Source organism: Moschus berezovskii, chromosome 2, assembly GCF_049115385.1.
Source record: "Moschus berezovskii isolate FMDL1 chromosome 2, NW_MosBer_1.0, whole genome shotgun sequence".
NCBI classification, from domain to species: Eukaryota; Metazoa; Chordata; class Mammalia; order Artiodactyla; family Moschidae; genus Moschus; species Moschus berezovskii.
Genome location: NC_142461.1, coordinates 77,572,753 through 77,591,720, shown reverse-complemented (window position 1 = coordinate 77,591,720; position 18,968 = coordinate 77,572,753). Strand labels below are relative to the sequence as shown.

Sequence of the window (18,968 nt, the reverse complement as noted above, 5' to 3'; positions counted from 1 at the left end):
TAGTGGATATAGCAAAGTGGCCATAAAGAAACATTAGAGGCACAGATCAAATCTAGAAGGTTTAGCTCTGTATGAACTTAAAATTGTTTAAAGAAAAACAATATAAAAAAAAATCAAAGAAAGAAAATTCCTATGCCCCATCTGAGCATTAGAGAATCAAGGAGTGAACATCTGAAAATTTTAGGTACAAGCCTTCATACTTGATCTTCTGCTTCAAAATTTTTACAAGGTGTTTCCTAGGACTTTAGGGTAGTTCAAACATCTCAATAGGTTGTAAAGACAAGGCAGGAGGCCATAAGGACTTATGAGATAGTTTCTCTCAGAGAAGAGAAATGGAACTGTCTCTGAGGAATGACCCATATTTCTTCTCCACAGAGGAAAGAGTACGTACGGAATTCTGGCTTTGCTGCGTGTGTGTCTGTGTGTGTGTGTGCATGTTTAAGCTGAACAGAACTCTACTTTTACGACCTGCAGGGCAGACTATGACTTGGCCCTTGAACCTGTGTCTTCAGAATGTTCCAGAAAACCCAAACCCTAAATGTAGCCACAGATTTTGCTCTTTCACTGAGTACATTTTTGTACTTTTTCACATAAGCCAATACCTCTGATAAGAGGTGCTAATTTAAAAAAATGAAACAGAACCATGAGGCAAAAATATTATTGACCAGTTTGGCAGGATTAAAAACATCTAGAAAGTTGTTGTACATCAATGTGCATACAATTAAAACTACATAATTGTATACTTAAAAGCTGTACAGAAAGGTGATCCTGGTTTACACATATATGCATTCATTTTTTAATATCCTTTTCCATTATAGATTGGTATAACATTGTAAATCAACTATACTTCCATTAAAAGAAGCTAATTTAGAAAAAAAAAGGTTAAAATGTGACTTTTATGTTATATGATTTTTATCACAATAATAATGAAATCTCAGCAGGAGAAAGAATAATGTATAACAGAACATGGAATAGACTTCTTTTGCTCAGGAAAAATCACCCTAAGGAACCCTCTTAGTTATGTGAACATAGATTAATATAGCATGTGTATATCACTTAGTATAACCCACATATTAATTAATTAATATAATTTATCTCAACAATCACCACCCTCTCCTCTGTCTAGACTGAGGGAGTCTCACTTACTGGAGGTGAGGCAGTGAGGTTGTTAAGAGATAGATACAGACTGTCTTGCAGAATAAAGCAAAGTACATTAAAATGTAAAAGTTAAAAAAAAATACATATCAGTGACCTCACTCAAGTGGGCTCCATATTGAGAACAAATGAAGAGCTGGAGAGAAACCAGGAAACAACAGAAAAACCTGTCCCATTAAAAAAAAAATCATCTTTGACTTTTTAAGTAGTTAGAAATTTGCTTTGTACATGCATAGACTCATTAAGTATAATTCTAAAACACAGACACGGAAATGGTAAGGGAGTTTAGTCTAGCTTTTCAACTGGGATATGTCATTCACTCAGATCCCTCAAGTTCATAAAATACTAAAGTGGGACCAAGGAATTCAGTTTAGCTTAGTGCACTAAATAGAAGGGAGAAATGTCCAGAACTCTTGTTAGATTCACAGTTTTAGAAGGATAAGCCTGGGCTCAGAGAGGTTATGTGACATGCCTGAGATTGCACATGAAAGGGCAGGCCAGCTGTCAGTCCTAAATCCTTAGATGCTCAGCCACAGACTCTTGGAGACATCCCACTGCCAATTCTATTTAGGGTTATATCACCCACACTGTCTTCCCTCTTGTTTACAATGTCAGCCGTCCCAAATGTGACTCAATTGAATATTGCCTATCTTGAATGAGAGTTACTTAAGAAATGGCCAACACAAGAGGGACACTGTGACCTTCCTTCTGCTTGCTTCCTTCTGCCTCCTTCCTTCTACTTCCCCTTGAAAGCAGAAAATAATTCTCTCCTGTGAGCGGTGCCCTCCCCACCCACATCTGAAGGTAGAAGGAAACCCTTACCACTAGGAAATTCAGGCTATATAAACCTTGTTACTTTTAAAATTTACTATCCCAAGCTCAGACTCTGTTTAGATTTTTTACAGATTGAGCAGCCAAAGCTGACATTTATTCATCCCGTCAATTCTTTACTAATTTATTGTTTCTTTGCCTAAAAAGTATAAAAGCTGCCTGCTTTGGCCACTTCTTAGGTTCAGTTTCTATGGGATCTCCATGAACATGAATTAACATTTGCTGCATTTTAATAGTAACCTATCTCATGATAATCTATGTCATGTCAATTTTATTATTAAGCGAGCTATAAGAACTCATGAAGCGTAGAGGGGAAAATTTCCTCTCCCCAACACTAACTTAAAATTACCATGGTGGGAAATGCTCAAATTCATGGAAGAAGTTCTATAGACATTGTGATTCTGTTTTAAATTGTGAATGTCTCATCTTAATGGAGTAAAAAAGGAGGAATCAGAAGAAAATGGGAAAGGTCTATATTGACTTGCCTCTCCAACCAATGAAGGGAAGGCAAAACCTAAAGAGGAACTGTATACTCAAAATTCAAGGGTGTTTGACTAAGAGACTCATGCTGATAGGTTGGACACAGTTAGCAGCATCAGGAGACATGATACAATCAGGCAATCCAGGCAGAGTGGAACCAATTTCTCGGGAAAATGGAAGGAGGTCATTTATGGAAACTAGTTCAAGATTGAGTGGCTACACTGAAGTACCAATGAGGGCAAAGAGAGTGGACAGAAGGAAAACAGACCAGTAACAGTTTCCAAGATTATCTCTGATTATAATAGCACTGGGTTCAGAAAATGTCTAACATTATTTGATTTGGCTAATTTGTCTTCAATTGACTACTTTCTCTGAGAGTTCTTTCATTGAGCTACAAGTTTTAATATTTAAACGTGGCACAATAGGATGGATATTGACAGTGTTCCCACAATGGCCTGGCGATTGATGAAGAAATACTGGCAGTCTGGGCTTGTTCCAGTGCTGATTCATGTCTTTTCCAAACTGGTTGTTAGACAGAAACAAAAGAAGGAAATGATGATGAAATTGATCATGATTGGGACTTCTTTCTAGCTAATGGGAGGCCTTCTTAAAAAACAAAACACAACAAAACTTATATTTTCCAGAATAAATTAGCTCATTTAAAAAATATATTTATTTTTATTTATTTGGTTGCACCAGGTCTTAGTTACAGCACGTGAGATCTTTAGTTGAGGCATGTGAACTCTTAGGTGTGGCATGTGCGATCTACTTCCCTGACCAGAGATCGAACCTGGGCCCCTTACACTGGGAGCTTGGACTCTTAGCCATTGAATCACCAGGAAGTCCCTAGAAAAAATTAACTCTTAAATCACATAGATTTAAGATACAGTTTCTCAATCAGGAAAAACCTTAGACATTTCAAATAAAGGCATTTTTAACTGTGCTGATAACAACACAATTATTAAGACCCTGGGCTTGTTTCCACAAATCAGTAAAACCCAACAGTGATTGAATTTAATCCAGAAGTATTAATACTTTAAAGCAGTGCTTCAATCTGATGTTAAAAGAATGAAAGTTTATGACTAAATACACAAACCTCAGGTACTGTTTTTATAAATAATAATCACTTACTTCCCAGAGGGGCAAATATAGGTAACATATATAGTTTAAATGTTACTCATTTTATTTTTCTAAAGACAAAAATTTATCCATAGGTTAAATTTTTTTCCTAAGATTTCTTAAAATGTGTACATGATAAAACTTGAGAACCAAAACCATTTTTGAACTAAAATAAACAACTGTTAAGGCAGTATACATTTGTTCTTAGCTCTTGATTAAAGGCTTTGCTGCTGCTGCTGCTAAGTCGCTTCAGTCGTGTTCGACTCTGTGCGACCCCATAGACGGCAGCCGACCTGGCACTCCCGTCCCTGGGATTCTCCAGGCAAGAACACTGGAGTGGGTTGCCATTTCCTTCTCCAATGTGTGAAAGTGAAAAGTGAAACTGAAGTCGCTCAGTCGTGTCCGACCAGTAGCGACCCCATGGACTGCAGCCCACCAGGCTCCTATGTCCATGTGATTTTCTAGGCAAGAGTACTGGAGTGGCTTGAATTGCCTTCTCCGGATTAAAGGCTTTAGGATGAGAGAAACAGAATGAGCTAAGTTTTGTGTGTGTGTGTGTGTCTAGTAAGGACCTCAACCTACATATCTTTGAATCTTAATCCTAAAAACTGATTACCTGGGTGCCTGAAGTCAAGCAGCTCAACTGCAATCAAAATGTGGTTGTTACCTTTTTCGTTTTAAATTAGGCTTTCATACTCTTTACTCTTTCAAAATATACTCCAGAAAAGGGGAAAATGATGAGATATTTGAAGATAAAAATATACTACCTCTTTGTATTTCTCACTACGAGTGTTTCATATAATAATCACACACTATATAAGAGCAAATAGGTCATGGCTTATACTAAGGTCTAATGATTATTTTGAAAGCAATTAATTACCGATATGTGGTGCACAATGACACATCTTCACACTCTCGCTCTTCAAATAGGGTATCTGGGCATTCTTGGCCTCCGTTGGCTGCTTCTTGGATGATGATCCTATATCGAGACTGTTTTATTGTAGCATTTCCTGAAGTAAAGGAAAAATAAAATAATAATGCCCTTTTATGTGGAGGCAAAGAAAAGTCCAGGGATACGGAGCAATTGAATAAATATAAAAAAAAAGAAAAAATAAGAACCTATGGAAAGACTACCTGGGAAATGAGAATAATAAGAAAAGACCGGAGATTAATACTCAATCTTACTTCTATGAGAAAGACACATCACACTACCATGATTTCAAATCTGTATTTATAATATGCGAATATTGTTTCCCACTGATAATATATTTTAATTAATCAGAATATATATTATATTTTGTATATTTTTCAGCATAATCTGAAAGGCCCCTGAAACACTCTTTGATCTCAAAGCAACAGCTCAGGGGGTTCAGTCAGTCAGGGGGTTAACATTTTACTATTAGCAATTCTCTCCCTCAGGTGGGGTACTTGCTTCTTTAGGCTACTTTTTACTATGCAAACACTTATTGAAATTAATACATTACTAACATATTTACTTATGGGAATTAGTTTATTAGATTTCTTATTCCTTACAACCTGAGGTAATGTGTGTATAATTGGAATTTAGAGAAGAGACAGTAAAATTACAACAGAACAAAACATTATCTTCCTGGTTATTTTGCTGACCCACAGAAGTAGTAATAGGCACCTAGATAAAAAGACAGTTGATGTTCACTTTAATGTGTGGGGCATTCATTTCATAATCTTTAAATGCCTTCTAATCAACAACTACTTCCAAAATCAATGACGGTGCTTAGCAAGTATTTCAATTACCATGTGTAAGATATTGTGTTCGATACACAGATACAAATTCTTGAATTTACAATGAAATGGAGAGAAGAAGGGGCAGACAGATACACACCTAGTTACAAGGCTTTGCAGAGTGAGATGTGTCAGACACTGGTACAGTATTAGGAGAGTACAGAAGAAAGCATAATCATGTGGGGAAACCAAAGACGGTTCCTAGATAAGGTAGATTTTATTCTGGCATTTGAGGGATAAGTAGAAAAACAAAAATTTTTTTTTTTTTCAGAAAGCAAAACAGAAATACCAGATGATATTGCTTATATGTGGACTCAAAAATATGACACAAAGGAACCTCTGTGAAACAGACAGACTCATAAACATAGAAAACTGATTTGTGGTTGTCAAGGCCAGGTGGCGGGGGAGAAAAAATTGGGAGTTTGGGATTAGCAGATGTAAACTATTATATATAGGATGGATAAACAAGAAGGTCCTCTTATATAGTACAGAGAACTATACTCAATGTTCTGTGATAAACTATAATGGGAAAAATATATTTTTTATATATCTGAATCACTTTGCAGAAGAAATTAACACAACTGTATTTCAATTAAAAAAAAAAGAAAAAAAGTAAAGTTGGAAGTCATTTCAGGTCAAAGAAACAGTTTGAGAAAAGACACAAAGTTGTAAGAGTGCATGGACTTTACAGAGAAAGGGAACATAACTGCATTCAGGAGGAAGATGTATGTGTGTGGGGCTTGTGTGTGGGAGCTTCTGGTGGCTGGAGGAAGAACACAGAGAAGGTTATAAAGAATAGAGAGAAGGAGATGCCTAGAAGAAAACCAAATTAATTTTTAGGTTTAAGACAGCTAATGGACCTAACGATACAAAGAAGGAAATTTCTATAGCCAGCAAATTAGTGGAGTCCAAAAAAAAAAGGAAAAAAAGGAGTTTTTATTAAAATTACATATTCACAAGGTTTCTAAAAAATAATTAGTGCAAAAAGACTTACTATAGTGAGAAGCAACAGACCTACATGCCATTCCCTGTCTTCCTCCTTCCAGAACATTCTGAACTCTATCTGTATTTAGTTCTTCTGTGGTTATCTCCAAATCTATAAATAATATATATATATATATGTCATCACTTGTTTTATTAACTTTAGACATCATCTATTGACTTTCTTCTGTAATCGATGAATATTTATTTTCCACTACTGTTCAATTTTTTAAATAATTGTATCACTATTTTTATGCCTCTCCTCATTATTCAAAGATTTTATATAACCTGCACTTTTTTCTGTCCCACTTCTTACTCCCATCCTCCATCAGATCAGCCACCATGTTTCTAAAGGGTCTTTCCAGGCAGATGAACTCCCTTTTTTATTGCCATCCACTTTCTGCTATATTAAGTCCTGTCTTCTGGGCTGCATGGTCGTCTCTATGCTCCAGTCTTTGTCCACGGAATCTTTCACAAACAAGATTAGAAATCTCAATCCCTGATGGAACTCTCTTTGTTTTGACAATGAATTGGGAATTTTAAAATCCATTTCTACCACTTTAATGAGATTATGAGAAGGGGAGACTAAAAGTTAAGGAGATGTATGAGGTCTTCGGGGGCTTCCCTCATAGCTCAATCAGTAAAGTATCTGCTTGCAATGCAGGAGACCTGGGTTCGATCCCTGGGTCAGGAAGATCCCCTGGAGAAGGTCATGGCAACCCACTCCAGTATTCTTGCCTAGAGAGTCCCATGGACAGAGGAGCCTGGCAGGCTACAGTCCATGGGGTCACAAGAGTTGGACATGACTTAGTGACTAAACCACCATCACTGCCATGAGGTGCTTTCCATTTGCTGCCTTTTTTGACCCTTCTTTGCACTCAGAGATCCAATGACAGAAGGTATGTATTAGTGGCCACCTTGTTCGTTGGCTTCTGGTCAGCTTTGGTCAAAGGTGGTTTGGGGCACACAGTGGAAAGAAAAAACTTGACAGAGGAAGAGGAGACAGAGAGAGAAGAAAGATCAGGGTACTTATTCCACCAGGTTTCATCATCTAAATCACCTCAAAGTTGGTTCCCTTGCTCCCCAGAGCCACAGTTCTAACAGAGTGGTACTCACCTGCAATGACTTTCTTCGAGTTCTTCTAATAGCTCCTACAGGTATCAACTTTCAGGCTCCCGACTGTCCCTAGCCAGGTACTATTAGTTTCCATCAACCCTGTCCTCTCCTTTGTTCCTTCATTAAATTTTCCCCATTTGAGTGGGCCACCTATTTCCTACCAGGACATGCTTATCAAACCAAAGGACAGTTGCTATTATTTGGCTGAGAAGATGGTATAATTAACCTCTTTTTAATGTGGTTCAGGCCCAGTGAGGAGTATAGAAAAATAAGGCTAAGAAGGGGGGAGAAGTATAATTAAAACAGTTCTCTATAATAATATGCAAGCTATCTTTATCAGGGTGGGGACAATCTGGATAAATAATTGTGCCTTTAGGAAAAAGTCTCCACACTGCCCACCCCACCCCACCCCAGTTAATTCCAATTACACTGTACTTATTCTGGTAATTATTGCTTACCCTTAGGATGTACGGGGTTGTGTGTGTGTGTGTGTGTGTGTGTCTGTTTGCTTTGTCCAAGTGTTATAACTCTGAAGACAATAGGAACAATTAAGGGGTTGACTTTACCCCATATTGAGAGAGAACATAGATCAATGCTTCTCCCTTCACAGGACATACATATACACACCCACACCCATACCCACACACACCCCACACCACACATACAGAGTGCAAGCTCACACTTGATGTATTCTATCTTATGGTGTAATTCCAGGTCAAATAATTCAAAGTTTTAGAAAAGTAGTCACATTGATTATCACGTTCTATAGATCTTCAGGTGAAGGTTGAGAAGGATGGACTCTATGGGAAAAAAACTTTTAGAACTGAGGTCACATTTTTCCAGAGAAAAAATTGATTGGCACCACAGAAATTAAGAATTATTTCATGTCTTTGAAGAGAGAGAGACAAATAAGAGAGGCCTCTAAATAGAGGGAAACATCCCCAGGATCTGCGAGACACCAGTTAAGACTTCTTTGTTGTAAGTGAACACGTGTTTCTTTTTTCTTGAACATTGGAATAGTCAAATTTAGCATTCAGGTTTAAAGGATTTTCCCCTTCCCTATGATGTACAGAGCTTCAAATTATGACAACAGAATTGGTTTTCCAGAATGGACACATTTAGCTGATGTCATGGGAAGCTCAAGACCAGGCAGGTCTACACATGAGATGAAGCGGCCAATCGTCTTCTCACACAAGAATTTTGAAGGCAGCATGAGGGTAGCAGTTTTGTATCAAAGTAGAACAATACTTTCAGAAACGTGAGTGGTAATTAGCAACAAAAGAAGTGGACGCTCCTGACAGCACCCAATATCATGGCTTGAAGTCAGACAAGAGAGAATGAGCAAAAGGCCAAGTAGAAGCTCTCAGGAAGTGATGTCAGTTTCTGTTGCCTTTGAATACATAAGAAAATGATGTCTGAGAAGTAATACTGAGAGGCAAAGATAACGGCTTTGCAGGTGGAAAACATTTGTATTACATATGTACCTAGAACACGTTAGAGATTTTTTAGAATTATCAGTTTAATCTATGTCAGATCCATTTCTGAGCATTTTTCATATGCTATCTCATTCCTTTACTGTAACACTTTATGAGGTTGGTATTATTACCATTATTGTATGATACCCGTTTGACAGACATGAAAACTGAGGTGAGAAGGGGTCAATAATTTCCACAAAATATTTTCCACAAAATAATTTCCTATCTAGGATGAAAAGAATAGCTAGGTGACATCAAAAACCATGACTTTTCCATAAAAGAGATTTTAGAGTAATATGAAGAGAAAGGGGCATTCCAAGCAGGAGTTCATGTCACAGGGTCTCTGTTATTTCCAAGGGATAATTCTTTCCTAATCAATTCTTCAGCAGTACCCTGTTGGCAGAAGGCTTCAAGTATCATTGAAAGCAATGTTTGTAGGGCTTTGTGAGTGATGCTTTCAACCTCATTAGGCCTATGAAAAATAACAATAAATGAAAGTGCCTCTTTGCAAACATAAACAATTGCTCAAGCATGATTATGGCTAATAAACAACTAGTCTACATTCAGCTTTAATTTACACATACTTTGTCATTAATAGGTCATTGAGCATAATTAAACTTAAGTTATTAATTATAGTCAAAATACATAACATTTAGAAAAGATGGTAACTTAAAGATCAACAGCCATATTTCATAAGGAAAATATATGAGTGGACTACAAACACTGAGGGATATTTAAAGATTCTCAGTGAAGTCTTTCCTAGACAGATGGTAGCCAAGGTGGAGGAAAAGAGTACCCCTGGATGACTCACAGCCAGAGAAGCTGGGGCACATTACACTGACCCGAAGAGTCAAGGGTGTTGAGCCCTGATACCAGGGTTATTTAATCAGTGATTTGAAATAAAGACTTTAACCTTTATATTTCCGATTGATTTGAAATGTGAGAGCAGGGAGCAAGTAGAGCACGGTGAGCATAAGCACTGGCTGACAGGGAGGCAGGTTTGCAAGTGCTCCTAAAGGAAAGAGGATGTGCATGTATTACACTGCCATGTGTAAAACGGATAGCTAGTAGGAAGCTGCTGTAAAGCACAGGGAGCTCAGCTCAGTGCTCTGTGATGACCTAGATGCATGAGGTTGGGGGGTTGAGAGGGAGGTCCAAGAGGACGGTCATATATACATACACATAGCTGATTCACTTCATTGTACAGCAGAAGCTAACATAACACTGTAAACCAAATATATCTCAATAAATAAATAAATAAAAAGAGCATGTGCAAAGGGGATGCAGGATAGATGGACATCAGCAAATCATGGAAGTTATTCCAATACCAATCTGTAGACTTTTGATGATACATTCATAACAAATGACCTCTCTGTCTTTCCCTGGTTTCTCTATTGCTTCAGTTACTAATAGGTTTAATGGATTTCAGCAACCCACTCTGCTTCTAGGCACCAATATCCCTTCTAGGCTTATAGACTTGTAACTCTTGGTTGCCACCTAGGGCTCTTCTTCTTCCTCCCCACTTACCCAATTCACCATTAAAAAGAAAGTCAAGTCTGTTGATTATTCCTCTTTAACCAGTGGATCTTGAAGCCAAAGGATGGTACCAGTGATATTTTAAGATTTGTGTCATATAAACAAGCCAATGTGTGTGTGTGTGCTCAGTTGTGTCCAACTCATGGACTGTAGCTTGACAGGTTCTTCTGTCCATGGGATTTTTCCAGCAAGAATATCGAACTAGGTTGCCATTTCTTCCTCCAGGGATCTTCCCAAGCCTGGAAATGAACCTGTGTCTCTTGTGTCTCATGCACTGGCAGAAAGATTCTTTACCACTAGTGCTACCTGGGCTTGTAAACATCCATACATTAAATACTTCCTGGGTTGGAGTTATGACTCTAGTGCATATTAGATTTCAGACAATTCCTTTAATCACTCGGAACCTCAGTTTCTTTGGCTGTAAAACAGGGTGACTATCAGCTCCTGTTTCATATGACTGTTTTAAGGATTAAATGAGATACACATGTAAAGCAGGTCAACACTGCTGGTACAGGGAATCTTCTCCAGAGTAATAAAAGTTCATGAGAGAAAGTGAGAAGAAAATGTTTAAGAAAAGAGGAGGAGAAAAGCTTCAATAGTTGAGGCTCTTTCTAATTAAAATAAAAATATGGCAAAACAGTCTTCTGTACAATGGTGGGTCGCATTCATGTTCTGAGCATCTACAGGTGAACCATGAGTGGCTTGAAATCATTCCATGTTTCAGGTAAATTAAATTCAAACTACAAGGCAGTTAGCTTCAACCACCTTCTGAATTCACTGCAGAGGAATGGGTAGGGGGATCAAACAATCCTGTTTGCTCAGGACAGTCTTTGTTAATGCCTATTATCTTGGCTTAAATATTAATAGCTCATCTACTCACTTTCAGAAAGACCTCTGTATAAAAAATTAAATGATAACTCAGAAAAAGACCATCACCTCCATGTGAATGCAAGAAAACAAGCACATTTTGTTTCTCATTGCACCAAAGGGTTGCATTTCAAATGTGTGGAAAAAGTAGACTGCCTCGTTCTTAAAATTATCTATTCAATCTGATTATTTGATCTTATTATCTTATGCCACAGAATTCTGCTTGAGATAGCAATTCATGCAGTTGAAGAAAACTGTTTTGTGCCTAAAGCACACTTCCTTATAAATCATAAAATTAAAAATTAAAGGGAAAGAAGAATATAGGACTTACTCGAAAATCATCAACTCGACCTACTTGATATGTGTCGTTATAATAGAAACATCACAAATAGATGCTATGTAACTAAAGGGAACCAACACTGAATCAAAGTGGAGCAGCAGAGGAAAAAGGTTCATTTGGCAAAAATTCCAAATGGTTACTTAGAAGTCTGTTTCTAAGTCAATTCTATAGACAGAGACTGTAATATGATATTAGGCAGTCCAGGTTTCATCAACATCAAATCCCCTAAAATGTAGATTCTGTTTACTGATTCACTATACACAAGAGAATGCCCCTTTCTACCTTATTCACAACGATTTTTGAGATTTGAAGCTGATTTCCTTTTCAGAAAAAGTACCAAACCAGGATTCACCAGCCCAACTTTTTCTCACTTAAATTTGGAAAAATACATACTGTGACCCTGAGTTCTCAGAGGCAAGTAATTACCACATACAGTGTTGTCATTATTGATAAATATTTTATCATGTGTCTGCTGTACATGGCGCTACCAACATGTTTGGCACTAGTGGTAATGAATCTGCTTGCAATGCAGGAGACACGAGTTCAATCCCTGGGTTGGGAAGATGCCCCAGAGAAGGGAATGGCAACCCACTCCAGTATTCTTGTCTGGAGAATTCCATGGACAGAGGAGCCTGACAGGCTACAGTCCATGGGGTCGCAAAGTTGGACACAATGGAGTGACTAACACCATGCCACACCATACATGGAGGATACATACCTAAGTGCTATGTGTTATACTGAAGTGTACACTTATGTAGTATTAAATCTCCCCAGTAAAGCAAAAGTGAAACATGATTGAGAGATGATAATGTAGAAGTTCTCCATAGTTCTATAAGCATTCAGAAAAGATAGTTAAACATTGTATTTATTTTCCAAAGGCCATCAATCTGGTATATTCTCTCTTTGCTCAAGGGGAATTAGAAGGTTTCAGTTCAGTTCAGTCGTTCAGTCGTGTCCGACTCTGCGTGACCCCATGAATCACAGCACGCCAGGCCTCCCTGTCCATCACCAACTCCCGGAGTTCACTCAAACTCATGTCCATCGAGTCGGTGATGCCATCCAGCCATCTCATTCTCTGTCATCCCCTTCTCCTCCCGCCCCCAACCTTTCCCAGCATCAGAGTGTTTTCCAGTGAGTCAACTCGTCGCATGAGGTGGCCAAAGAATTGCAGTTTCAGCTTTAGCATCAGTCCTTCCAATGAACACCCAGGATTGATCTCCTTTAGAATGGACTGGTTGGATCTCCTTGCGGTCCAAGGGATTCTCAAGAGTCTTCTCCAACACCACAGTTCAAAAGCATCAATTCTTCGGTGATCAGCCTTCTTCATAGTAATAGCAAATGCAATGTCCTAGAACAACTATGAGTAGGAAGCTTTCATCTCTTCCTCCCTATTCACTTTGGTGTTCCATATATAAAGCAAATAGATCAAGAGCAGCCTCTTCCCCCAGAATTCCCTTCCAGCTTACAACTCCAAGTACTTCAAAATGGACACTGAGTGTCAAATAGATAGTGGAAAGTTGCTAAACAACACAGGAAGCCCAGACTGGCACTTTGTGATGACCTAGAAGGGTGGGATGGGGGTAAGGGAGGGAGGCTCAGGGGGGAAGGGATATATATATATATTTATGTATAAATTATAAAATTATGTATAAAATAAAAAATATATAATTATGACTGATTCACATTTTTGTATAGCAGAAACCAAAATTTTTAAGAAATGAAGACTGAGTCTGTTTATATATGGATAAAATTAAAATTTCAAAGCTTTTCTGTTAAAATTCCCAGGAATGCTAAAAAAAAAGGCTCCAGGATATCCATATACATCTTTCATTTTGAAATGTTGCCTGAAAAAAATATATTCTATGTTCTTAAATTTTCATAATCATCATTCACTTTGCAACAGAGGTCAGATTCAATGGCTCTGGCAATAGACAAGACCTCCAGAGCTCTGGCTTCTAAACCCAATTCATTACTGAAACATTATATGACCTCGCGCATCACACTTAACCTTTTAGAACTTCATTTTTTTGCTTATCTTATATGGATAATGTTGTCAAGCCAATTCACAAGATAGTTGACAGGAATGTTTAATTAAGTGAGATTTAAAGCAGTTTGAAAATGTTATATATATTATATATAAAATATTCAGAACTACTAGATATAATGCAAGTCTTTAACATAGATTTCAAAAGGAACAATTCATGTTTACATCTGCATGGGATGACAGTCAAGGCAAATAAACACTTTCTATGGCAGGCACTCATGGAGGCCTAAGCAATAGTTCTAATCTCTGCAAGGAGATCAAACCAGTCAGTCCTGAAGGAAGTCAGTCCTGAATATTCACTGGAAGGACTGATTCTGAAGCTGAAACTTCAATACTTTGGCCACCTGATGCAAAGAACTGAGTCACTGGAAAAGACCCTGATGCTGGGAAGGATTGAAGGCAGGAGAAGAAGGGGGCAACAGAGGATGAGACGGTTGGATGGCATCACCGACTCGATGGACATGAGTTTGAGCAGGCTCCAGGAGTTAATGATGGACAGGGAAGCCTAGCATGCTGCAGTCCATGGGGACACAAACAGTCGGACACGACTGAGCAACTGAACTGAACTGAACTAGGGACTAACTCCAGTTTCCTCTACTTGCTATCCTCAACTACCAATGTACTTAAAATATCTCCAATCTGGAGAGCTAACCTTCCAAATAGTGGCCAGTCCTTCCTCTTGCTAAATATCAAAACTAAGTCCTGCACAGCTAATCTTGCCATGCATGGACTCAGGCCATGTGGTCCCTAACAGGAGCTGCATATTAGAATCTCAAAGAGTGCTTTTATAGACTCATAATACCCCTCAATCCAAACCATTTAAATCAGAATATCTCAGGGGTGGGGCCCAAGCATTGATCTGTTTAAAAAATCTCCAGGGCAGAAAACCACTGATTTAGTTCGTTGAGAGCTAGCATCTCATATTCATCCAGTATGTAAAATAGGAAAAAGAATGCAACATGCTTAACCAAGCAATAGAAAACAAATGAGAACCAGCTAAATCAAGACTGCTCTCAACACATTTAAAAAAATGCAACCTGCCCTCTAGCTAAGTACATTATAATGAGTATAATTGGAAATGTGTGCTATAAAGAAGGAGGGTTAACAAAACCACGCGTTGCACTTGTCTTTTCTTCTTGGCAGTCAGTGAGGAAATGACGGGGATTTATTTTCCCCCCAACCAGACTCCTTTTCATTTTCTCAGATGAAGGGTCTAGAGGTTGCCTGCCACAATGCTCCCTCATATGTTGCACTCTATAAACACTAAGACTGAACTATACTGCAATGCCATATTGCACTGTAAACAGGCAGGTTTTGAGGGAACACAGATGTCAGCTAAGACACAGGCTCAAGAAGTTGTCATCATTATTAGGCATGGATCCACAACTATACATTAGAAGAATCCTTTTAAATAATGTGTGTTGCCCTAGCCCATTAATGCTTCATGCTTTCATGGGCATGGAATGATGATGTCTATGACCAGTCTTGTGAAGACAGCCAGAGGACAGAAGCATTTCCAGGTTAAGCTCATGTGTCATAGCACAGTAAGGACAGAGACTTCAGAACCTTTGGGGATAGAAACTTTAGAACTTCAGATCCCCCGATCTTTTTACAAGAGAGTAAAGTGTAGCATTTGGGCATTTGCAGTATGGAGTCTGACATCTTTAAATGCATCATCAAGCATGATGGCTCAACCACATAAATCCTGATTTCTGCAAGTTTTTGCAATGTCCCTTCCAGGAAGCATCTACATGCAAAATTCAGGGAATCAATGTAACATGCAGGGAATCAATCACACATTAATATCAGCTGTGATAATAAAAGTTGGTTTGGGAATAGTGGTAGGATACATTAAAGTAAAATAACTATGAAAGCCAATAGTCAAAATAAAGGTTTTCATTTTCAACTATAAATTTTAGAATAATGTAGACAAAAAGTCACTTAATTATCCCTTTTATACATTAGGTACGTGCTATCTGCTATCTTACTATCTTTATTATTTGCCAATGTCAACATAAACTCAATAGGTTTTGAAACTCCTTTTTTGGCTTAGTACTGGTGGGATAACATGACTTCAGTGAATCTAGAATTCCAGGTTTATGAACTTGGAAAAATTATTTAAATCCTGGTATATCAAACGGAAATAAGGTATTCTATTCTAACAACTAGAATACCTTGTTTGGTATTTTTAACAAGAAGAATCAGGTAAAGGGATGTAAAGTAGCTCAGCATTTGGCATTTGGTAATGATCAATCCTGGGTGTTCATTGGAAGGACTGATGCTGAAGCTGAAACTGCAAACTTTGGCCACCTCATGCGACGAGTTGACTCACTGGAAAAGACTCTGATGATGGGAAAGGTTGGGGGCGGGAGGAGAAGGGGACACCAGAGAATGAGATGGCTGGATGGCATCACCGACTCTGTCGACATGAGTTGGAGTGAACTCCGGGAGTTGGTGATGGACAGGCAGGCCTGACCTGCTGTGATTCATGGGGTCGCGGAGAGTCGGACACAACTGAGCGACTGAACTGAACTGAACTGAATGATGCTGGGCAAATTTGGAAAACTCAGCAGTGGCAACAGGACTGGAAAAGGTCAGTCTTCATTCCAATCCCAAAGAAAGGCAATGCCAAAGAATGCTCAAACTACCGTACAATTGCACTCATCTCACACGCTAGTAAAGTCATGCTCAAAATTCTCCAAGCCAGGCTTCAGCAATATGTGAACCGTGAACTCCCAGATGTTCAAGCAGGTTTTAGAAAAGGCAGAGGCACCAGAGATCAAATTGCCAACATCCGCTGGATCATGGAGAAAGCAAGAGAGTTCCAGAAAAACATCTATTTCTGCTTCATTGACTATGCCAAAGCCTTTGACTGTGTGGATCACAATAAATTGTGGAAAATTCTGAAAGTGATGGGAATACCAGACTACCTGACCTTCCTCTTGAGAAACCTGTATGCAGGTCAGGAAGCAACAGTCAGAACTGTACATAGAACAACAGACTGGTTCCAAATAGGAAAAGGAGTACATCAAGGTTGTATATTGTCACCCTGCTTATTTAACTTATATGCAGAGTGCAGCATGAGGAACGCTGGGCTGGAAGAAGCACAAGGTGGAATCAAGATTCCTGGGAGAAATATCAATAACCTCAGATATGCAGATGACACTACCCTTATGGCAGAAAGTGCAGAAGAACTCAAAAGCCTCTTGATGAAAGTGAAAGAGGAGAGTGAAAAGGTTGGCTTGAAGCTCAACATTCAGAAAACAAAGATCATGGCATCTGGTCCCATCACTTCATGGGAAATAGATGGAAAAACAGTGGAAACAGTGTCAGACTTTATTTTTTTGGGCTCCAAAATCACTGCAGATGCTGATTGCAGCCATGAAATTAAAAGACGCTTACTCCTTGGAAGGAAAGTTATGACCAACCTTGATAGTATATTAAAAAGCAGAGACATTACTTTGCCAACAAAGGTCCATCTAGTCAAGGCTATGATTTTTCCCGTGGTTATGTATGGAAGTGAGAGTTGGACTGTGAAGAAAGCTGATCGCCGAAGAATTGATGCTTTTGAACTGTGGTGTTGGAGAAGACTCTTGAGAGTCCCTTGGCTGCAAGGAGATCCAACCAGTCCATTCTAAAGGAGATCAATCCTGGGTGCTCATTGGAAGGACTGATGCTAAACCTGAAACTGCAATACTTTGGCCACCTCATGCGACAAGTTGACTCACTGGAAAAGACTCTGATGCTGGGAAAGGTTGGGGGCGGGAGGAGAAGGGGACGACAGAGAATGAGATGGCTGGATGGCATCACCGACTCTGTGGATATGAGTTTGAGTGAACTCCAGGAGTTGGTGATGGACAGGGAGGCCTGGCATGCTGTGATTCATGGGGTCGCAGAGAATCGGACACGACTGAGCGACTGAACTGAACTGAATGATGCTGGGAAAGACTGAGGGCAGGAGGAGAAGAGGGTGACAGAGTATGAGATGATTATATGTCATCTAACTCAATGGACATGATTTTGAGAAAACTTTGGGAGATAGTTAAGGACAAGGAAGCCTAGTGTGCTGCAGCCCATGGGCTGCAAAGTCAGATATGACTTAGCAACTGAACTGATGTATATAAAATTGTTCTTTGGTAGACAAGTTAGTGTCAAGAATGGGACAAGTGCATTTCCTCTTCCTCTTTATCTAGATAACCACTAAACTTCCTTTGACACTGAACAAAGTCTTTCTTTCAAGAAGTCTTTCCATCCTACCCTCAGCCAAGGAGCTCTCTCCCAATGCTTCCACATCTCTATAAAATCCCCATAGCATCCTACTGTCTTGTTCTGTCTCCACATAGGAAGCCTCTCCAGGTTTTGTTGTAGTCTGTAAAGCCTGGTACACAGCTAAAGAATGATTACTGAATGAATAAAAAGATGAAGTAACAGTCACGACTGCATGAATGTATGAACATCAACCAAATATTTGTTTTTCTTAAAAGCAAAGTTGGAAATATTAGTTTCTACCCACAAGGCCAGAGGAGGCAATGGCAAGCCACTCCAGTACTCTTGCCTAGAAAACCCCATGGATGGAGGAGCCTGGTGGGCTGCAGTCCGTGGGGTCACTAAGGGGTCGGACACGACTGAGCGACTTCACTTTCACTTTTACACATTGGAGAAGGAAATGGCAACCCACTCCAGTGTTCCTGCCTGGAGAATCCCAGGGAAGGGGGAGCCTGGTGGGCTTCCATCTTGGGGTCACACAGAGTCCGAAACGACTGAAGTGACTTAGTAGCAGCAGCAGCAGTAGCAGCAGCACCCACAAGGCAGAGAACATGTACGGAGAAACACTACTAGCACAGGGAAAATACATATCACTGCTGAATTTTTAATTCAGTTTAAAAGTTTATCATTTTTAATTTTGGAAATGTTCAAACACATCAAATAAACCTAATATTTTCATCCATCAGCTTTGATAATTATATAACCAAGCTTGTTTCATCTATACCCGTACGCATTTCAGTTCAGTTCAGTTCAGTCACTCAGTCGTGTCCGACTCTCCACGACCCCATGAATCACAGCACGCCAGGCCTCCCTGTCCATCACCAACTCCCGGAGTTCACTCAAACTCATGTCCACAGAGTCGGTGATGCCATCCAGCCATCTCATTCTCTGTCGTCCCCCTCTCCTCCCGCCCCCAACCTTTCCCAGCATCAGAGTCTTTTCCAAGTGAGTCAACTCGTCGCATGAGGTGGCCAAAGTTTGCAGTTTCAGCTTCAGC

General features: G+C 39.2%; 1 protein-coding gene across 1 annotated transcript in view; it reads right to left on the bottom strand.

Annotated features, from left to right (window-relative positions):
- THSD7B (thrombospondin type 1 domain containing 7B) overlaps positions 1–18,968 on the bottom strand; it is a 953,717-nt gene that overhangs the window by 456,436 nt on the left and 478,313 nt on the right. Inside the window, exon 10 of the mRNA XM_088842327.1 lies at positions 4,466–4,595. Within this exon, the coding sequence (XP_088698453.1) occupies positions 4,466–4,595 (130 nt within the window). The remainder of the gene's footprint in view (positions 1–4,465; positions 4,596–18,968) is intronic.